The sequence below is a fragment of the Panicum virgatum genome, chromosome 3N, assembly GCF_016808335.1.
Source record: "Panicum virgatum strain AP13 chromosome 3N, P.virgatum_v5, whole genome shotgun sequence".
In the NCBI taxonomy this organism is placed as follows: Eukaryota; Viridiplantae; Streptophyta; class Magnoliopsida; order Poales; family Poaceae; genus Panicum; species Panicum virgatum.
Genome location: NC_053147.1, coordinates 10,548,435 through 10,555,503, shown reverse-complemented (window position 1 = coordinate 10,555,503; position 7,069 = coordinate 10,548,435). Strand labels below are relative to the sequence as shown.

At 46.0% G+C, this 7,069-nt stretch overlaps 1 protein-coding gene across 4 annotated transcripts; it reads left to right on the top strand.

Annotated features, from left to right (window-relative positions):
* The first annotated feature begins 676 nt into the window (after positions 1 to 676).
* Positions 677 to 5,108, top strand: LOC120667269 (serine carboxypeptidase-like 26). Of its 4 annotated transcripts, none has more exons than XR_005672118.1 (10): positions 677 to 1,059; positions 1,355 to 1,462; positions 1,562 to 1,657; positions 1,832 to 1,924; positions 2,881 to 2,969; positions 3,299 to 3,571; positions 3,662 to 3,932; positions 4,007 to 4,102; positions 4,249 to 4,354; positions 4,437 to 5,108. XR_005672118.1 is itself a non-coding variant. In XM_039947358.1 (10 exons), exons 1-10 carry the CDS (start codon positions 798 to 800, stop codon positions 4,581 to 4,583), a joined length of 1,434 nt encoding a protein of 477 aa, XP_039803292.1. In that variant the 5' UTR covers positions 677 to 797; the 3' UTR covers positions 4,584 to 5,108. The 4 variants fall into 4 exon arrangements, 3 of the variants coding, with proteins under 3 accessions (XP_039803292.1, XP_039803291.1, XP_039803290.1); XM_039947358.1 differs by having other exon boundaries at positions 3,299 to 3,597; positions 3,795 to 3,932; XM_039947357.1 differs by having other exon boundaries at positions 678 to 1,059; positions 3,790 to 3,932.
* Positions 5,109 to 7,069: the final 1,961 nt, after the last annotated feature.

Sequence of the window (7,069 nt, the reverse complement as noted above, 5' to 3'; positions counted from 1 at the left end):
TACGCACCGCCCGATCATGCTCCACGTGACCAGCACCGCTCCCTTCTGCAAGGTCCGAGCCAGACGGATGCCCGACGGCGTCCAAGTGGGTCTGGATGGTCCGTTCGATTTGGACGGACCATTCCGACCCGCACCTGAGCGGTATATACACCACCCGTATGATCTGAACCTCAAACCTAACACGAAACTAACTAGATCGAACCCGTCCCTAAGTAGTTGAACCCTCCATCAAAACACACCATAAGGCCACTCTAAGTGTACAATTTCATGGTACAGTTACCTAGACTGAGAATTAGATAATCACGTCAAATAAATTTTATAGTGATGAAACTCTTCTCACATCCCATGAAATTTCATCCTTATTTTTTTGCCATGTCAGCAAAATTAATATATTTAATGTGATGAAACTTTCTATAAAATTTCCATGGAGACTTGGCCTAACAGACATACGCTGTGTTCGCTTGAATATGGTTGATGACTGATGCTGATTTATTATGAGAAAACAGTACTACTGACTGGTTGATAGCTGGTGGCTGACGCTAATTTAGTATGAGAGAACAGTACTGCTGGCTGTTTATCCGACCAACTAATTGAATACAGCGATAACCTCCACCTTTTGCTGTTGTACTTGTACAGTTGTTGTTGTTTGGAGCAGAGGAAGATCAAGAGGCCCCACCCCCTGAACCTGAAGGCCTGAACTCTGCTCCCCAGCTACAATTGCGCATTCCCAGGCGCTGAGTTGCCCAAACCATCTCCTCTCGCACCGGCCACCACCCGTCACCCGTGACGCCGCGACGATGGCAGCCGCAGGTCTCGGCCTCCGCATCGTCTCCGCTCTCGCCTTGCTCTCTTTCTCTTCCTGCTCGCTGTCGCTGGCCAGCGACCAGCGGGACGCCGACAGGGTGGCGCGCCTCCCCGGCCAGCCGGAGAGCCCGAGCGTATCGCAGTTCGCCGGCTACGTCACGGTGAACGAGCGGCACGGGAGGGCGCTCTTCTACTGGTTCTTCGAGGCGCAGACGGCGCCGGAGGAGAAGCCGCTCCTGCTCTGGCTCAACGGAGGTCGCTTTTTTTTAATCACTCAAACGGAGGTCGCTTGCACTACCTTTAGCAGTTAAAAATTCAAGTGTTAATTCCCACTGGAAATTAGTGAGCTTTACTCCTTGGGATCCTGATGAGTGTACTGCTGCTACCATCTGTTCCTGGCTTCTTTAGTTGTTGAGCAGTGATGGCCTGCAAAATTGGTTACTAGTACATTTGTTCTTGCTTTGTCTCATGTTAGCAGTTCTGCTCTATCTACTTTTCTCGCTTTTGTTTTCGAGAAGCTTAACTTTTGATCACCAGTTCATCACTTCAGGACCTGGTTGCTCGTCAATTGGCTATGGAGCTGCATCTGAGCTGGGGCCTCTCAGAGTTGTCAGTCAAGGAGCAGAGCTGAAGTTCAATGAATATGCCTGGAATAAAGGTGTGCATGCATGTTTCCTAAATTTGTGCGTTTTTTCATGCTCAAGGTTAGTTACATTTGTTTGAAGCACGATACTAAGACCTTTTTTGTGCTTGCCAGAGGCTAACCTGCTGTTCTTGGAGTCTCCTGTCGGGGTTGGCTTCTCCCACACCAACAAATCCTCTGACCTGGACAATCTTAATGATGTCTTTGTAGGTAAATCGATCTAAAAACGTTTTGCCTGACCCTCTCTACTACTTAAGAAGGCAAAACCCCATTTCTTCTAAAGGTCAAATTTTGCTTTGCTGTTGATTTTTTTTGTTATTATGTGGTTGCGGATTAACAAATGCGATCCTTTTTTTAATCCTTTTCCCTTTTCTGTTTTTTTAGCTGAAGATTCTTATAGCTTCCTAGTGAACTGGCTACAGCGATTTCCAGAGTACAAGGACAGAGAGTTCTACATCGCTGGAGAGAGCTATGCAGGTAATTTTGACTTGAAACATGAAAAGTTTTTAGCCTTGAGACTTGCAGTTTTGAACATGGTTTAGAATCCTGGACCTTCGTTGAGAAATATAGACAGTGTGCTAGAAGGAATCCAGAAAACAAAATCTGGTGTGAAGCATGTGAGTGTAGCATTATATGCCTCCTTTTCCACATTCTAAATGGAAGGCAGCAAGTCAGACTTTCACCAACCTTCTACTCTTGCTTGGTTTCTCAAGATGCCAAGTGTTTCTGTTCTTGCTTGGATTTCTCAATATGCAAAGTATGCCTTACAAAGTAGTGTTACCATCTTATCCGAAACTAGAGCTTCCACTGAAAAATCGCAGGCTATTTTCTAGAATAGGTTGACAGCTTGGTTTTCCACTGGGTTGGCGATCATGACAGCCCATTATTCACCATCCCTTAGAGAATAATAGGTAATATAAATTGGAGAAAAATGTTGGATCAGAAAGAAGCATTTTGAAGAAATCTAGACATCACTTTCTTGTTTTTTGAAAAAGTACCTAGGCATCATTTTCAGCCTTCCCATTGATGATGCGCAATATGCTGACTATCATCCAATTCTTGAGAACAGAACAGAAAGCCTGACTTAAATAAATATTTTTTGCTTGGTTTTCTTAATTTAATAATTTGAGAACACAAATGGTACGCATACTGAATTAATCTACTTTTTTTGAAACCAAGTACCAAAAATAATATATGTGTATGTGCATACGGTTTTGTTTTTAATTTTAATTTTTATTTTTAGTGTTCATAGGATCTCCAGGGATTAATCCCTAAAAAGAATGGTCAAAGAACTAGCGTGGTAGGTTCATGGGTCAGGGTCACATACTCATACTGGCTTAGTTGACAGCAACATGCGTGGAGGAGAAATGCTGCAGAAGTTTGTCTTCGTTACATCACTGAAGAAGAAATTCTTGAACTTCCCTATGCTGCAGGTCATTATGTGCCACAACTTGCTGAACTTGTTTATGAAAGGAACAAGGACAAGAAGGGAAAATCATACATCAACCTCAAGGGTTTCATTGTAAGGATTTGAATTAGATTTTATGATGCACAAATTTTCCTTTTATATTGCATAATATTTGAAAAAACTTTAGAAGTTTTCTCGACCATGCAAGAGAAGGAAATACTATGCAACTAAAACATTCAATCAACGAGAAGTGTGCATGCGCAGACACACCTTAAATTACTTTTGGGATACTACATAAGTTTTCTAATCATTGTAGATACATATTTCATAATTTAAAAACAGCAACGAACCATGAAAGTACGGAAATAGGCGTTAGATTCAGGTTTTGGGCTTAAGAAATCAATTCTTGCAGGAACATAACATTCAGAATGGTCCTAGTGCAGGTTGGCAACCCTATCACTAATGATTACTATGACTCAAAAGGGCTAGCTGAGTATGCCTGGAGCCACGCGGTTGTACCAGATGAAGTATACAACCACATCAAAAAGTACTGTGACTTCAAGAACTCCAATTGGTCTGGTGATTGCAGTGCCGCCATGGATGTCATCTATAGTCAGTACCGAGAGATCGACATATACAACATCTATGCCCCCAAGTGCCTTCTAAACCAGACTTCTGCATCTTCCACAACTCGAGCATTCTTCGAGAATGATCAGGTAAGCAACTTAGACATTTATTCAGAGTGTTGGTGTATTGTTGTAATTAGTGATATTGTAAGGACTATGGTGCAAAGTGTAGTAATAAAGAGAAGAGAGGGGCTGTGGTGGAAGAGTGCCACACCAGAAAAAATCCCCCTAATCAACAGAGAGTTTCAGACAGTTCGTGGTCAGAGATCCTTCAGAAATGATGCTAATCTGTGGAATGCCAGGACCAGTTCAGGAGAAGGATACGAATGTTCTCTGGCTATGATCCATGCTATTCATCCTATGCTGAGGATTACTTCAACAAGGGGGATGTGCAGAGAGCGTTCCATGCAAATGTCAGTGGGTTGCTTCCAGGGAAATGGCATGTGTGCAGGTAGACTGCATTGAAGCTGTGTACGATTCTTCTACACGAAATAAAAATAATATGAGAGCTCGTTTCTTGTGCAGTGACCCTATCCTGAATTCCTACAATTTCTCGGTATTCTCGGTCTTACCAATATATTCGAAGCTCATCGAAGCAGGGCTCAGAGTTTGGCTCTACAGGTGCAGAACCTTTTTGAACTCTTAGGAGGCAAATTTGGGTTACATGCTTAACATCCATCCATCACTACTATAAAAAAAAACACTATCCATCACTCTCCAAGTCTCCATCTCCGAAGTCGAAAAATTTATTTGTTTTTATCTTGCAGTGGTGACGCAGATGGTAGGGTTCCTGTCATTGGCTCCCGGTACTGTGTGGAAGCACTTGACCTGCCGATGAAGACCCAGTGGCAACCCTGGTACCTTGACAAACAGGTCTGAACTGAACTTCTTGAGCACTGAACGTATCTGCAGTCGTCAGTGATAACTGAAATGAGGAGCGAATCGTGGAGTGCAGGTTGCCGGGAGGTTCGTGGAGTACCACGGCATGAGCATGGTGACGGTCAGGGGTGCAGGCCACCTGGTGCCCCTCAACAAGCCTGCCGAAGGGCTGACACTGATCAACACATTCCTTCGCGGTGAGCAGCTTCCGGCACACCGGTGATGGATGGTTGGTTGGTTCAGTTGGATACTGCAACATTTTGGGGAATAGCTGCGATAAATATTTGACCTGAAACCTAGTACAAGTTAGGGAAAAGCTTCGTCGAATTGCTCCTCGATCTACGGTATCAATTAGTAGCAAGTCGGCATGTTTGTTAGTACTGGGTGTTTGAATTGGTGGCAGAGAAGTAATACTCCTATCCTTCCGAGGAAGATCGACAGAGATGAGAGAACGTTCTGCCCTGCCCGACCTTGACGTGGTGACCCTGTCGCATCCCGCAGGTCCTCCGTCCTCCATACGGAGGTCGACTAGGACGACCGAGCTATACCAGGTCGTCGTCCGTCGTTGTCGTCGTCGTCAAAGTCTAGTGGCATGCAGTCGTCGCCATCGCCCTCTTGCCGACCACGGGCCGCGAACCGAGGAAGATACGGTGCTTGTGTCGCTACCAATACTAGTACAATGTCAATGGAAGCACAGACATAATATGTGTGAGCAAGGACGCAAGGTGATGCTGGAAATTTCAGCCCATGTTTTCTTTCTCGAAATTGCTGGAGCCTTCTAGATCACCTCACCATGCTTCGACAGGTCCGATTGACTTAGGAATCTGCCCGCACTCCACGGCCAGTACCGAGCAATGACGACCGGGGCAGCAAGGCCTGTAGCCTACAAAATACCCTGCTGCAGTGAGCAGCCAGCCACCGAGGCACCGATCCACCCACACACACACTGAGTAGTGTGTACTTTTTTTCCAGCAAGGGCCTAGCCCGAATTTCATTACCAAGAAGTAACGAAATTACACAGTCTGCGGGTTTACCAAGTAAAGCATCCTAGAAAAAGAGATAACACGATGCTCAGGTAGAAACTGCCCAGCCTGACAAACAGAGGAGTTCAAAACGAACAACCAGCGAAACGCTCACAGGCGTTCAAACAAGAGCACAAACAAAAAACGAAAGGAGGCTGACGCCGCCAGAGCCAACACGGAGTCGAGCTTCACAGCATGCTGGGAGCTGTCACTGGAGAAGAACCATCCCTGTGACCTCGCCAGCAGCCTGAGCGTGGAAGTGCAGCGCCGTCTTCAGCAAAGCTTCTGCACCAGCTTCAAGCTCCTCCTTGCCTTGATCAGCTTGGAGACCTGCCCAATGTTTTAGTAGGGAACTGATTGAGCAAACAATTTCCGTTGGAGATCTGATCAGTTTTTTTCGAAACAGCATTTATTTCGTGCTGTCCAAATTGCCCAGCAAATGGCTGCCAAGCCAATCATATGATACTGCTTGCTATTTGGTAAAAGAGCCGAGATCCACTGCCAGAATTGTCCAAAGGTAGGTCTGTGTTTTTTTTTTGAGAAGGAAAATATATTGATCTTAGCGCATTACACCGGCCCTTTCACAAACAGAACCCCAAAGAAAAGGAAAATTACAAAGAAGTCCAAAACTCATGTTCATCTTCCTCGAAGCCTTCAAAGATCCGTTCGTCACCGCCGCCGAAGCCGATTCCCAATCGTCGTCGGACACCAGAGCTAAACTCCACAAGGTGGAGGCCGCAGAGGAGGGCTTACTTCTAGGCGAATCAGCCGAGTACACTGCCTCCCAGACGCATCGGCCAACTCTCGTATCCACCGCCGGCAACCCGAGCAAAGCTCAGATTTTTACCAAAGATCATCTTCCTCGAGATTAACAGGGTCAACAACATCATCACCTGAAGAAGACGACGATGCGCCGGCCCCCGACTCCTGGACAGGTCTCCCCAGCCTCTCCGTTGACGTCGGAGTAGATCGCCATCGGAGAACAGAAGAGACTGGGAGAAATTATTCCGCTGCGCTGCCGTCGCTTCCGCATCGCCGGCGTCACCAGGAAAAGCAAGCCGCAGAGGAGCCACACTCCTCCGGCAAAACCTAACTCCACCGCCGAACATCGACGGCGAGCAAACCCTAGACCTAGGCGGACTCGACTAAAACCCTACGAAGACAGATGATCTGTTGAAGAGACGGACCCCCGTTCCTCGTCACCACCGGCAGCGAGGCCGGAGGCGAGGGAACGGGGCCGCAGGCGGCGGCGTCTCCTTTCTTTCGCGAGAGGTCAAGGGCAAGCGGTCACGGTATAGGTAGGTCTGTGTTTTGCACCTAGCACAAATGCCACTAAACACCAAATGTACTTAGCTGTGTTGCAAGCGAAGAAAAGATGATCAATAGTTTCGGATTCATTGCAAAAACGGCAATGCATATCACCTGACCATTTTCGTTTGGCCAAATTATCCTTGGTAAGAATAGCATCATGCTCAATTAACCATAGCCAAATTTTGATCTTTAAGGGAATTTTTGCTTTCCAGATCAGATTATAGTGTGCTCCCACCTCATTTATGCAAAGATGAGCATAGGTTGATTTTACAGAGAAGATTCCCGAGGCTTCCCAATTCCATTTAGGTCTATCAATCTCGTTGTTGACAGCAAAAGAAATAAGGAAATCTCTTATCTTTCTCAATTGGCTTTGCAA

Bases quoted from the DNA above. Each gene is read 5' to 3' on its own strand.
- LOC120667269 (XM_039947358.1), top strand. From the start codon at position 798: ATGGCAGCCGCAGGTCTCGGCCTCCGCATCGTCTCCGCTCTCGCCTTG. The intron at 1,925-2,880 runs GTAATTTTGACT...CCTATGCTGCAG, and splicing joins CGCTGGAGAGAGCTATGCAG to GTCATTATGTGCCACAACTT. The intron at 3,933-4,006 runs GTAGACTGCATT...TTTCTTGTGCAG, and splicing joins GGGAAATGGCATGTGTGCAG to TGACCCTATCCTGAATTCCT.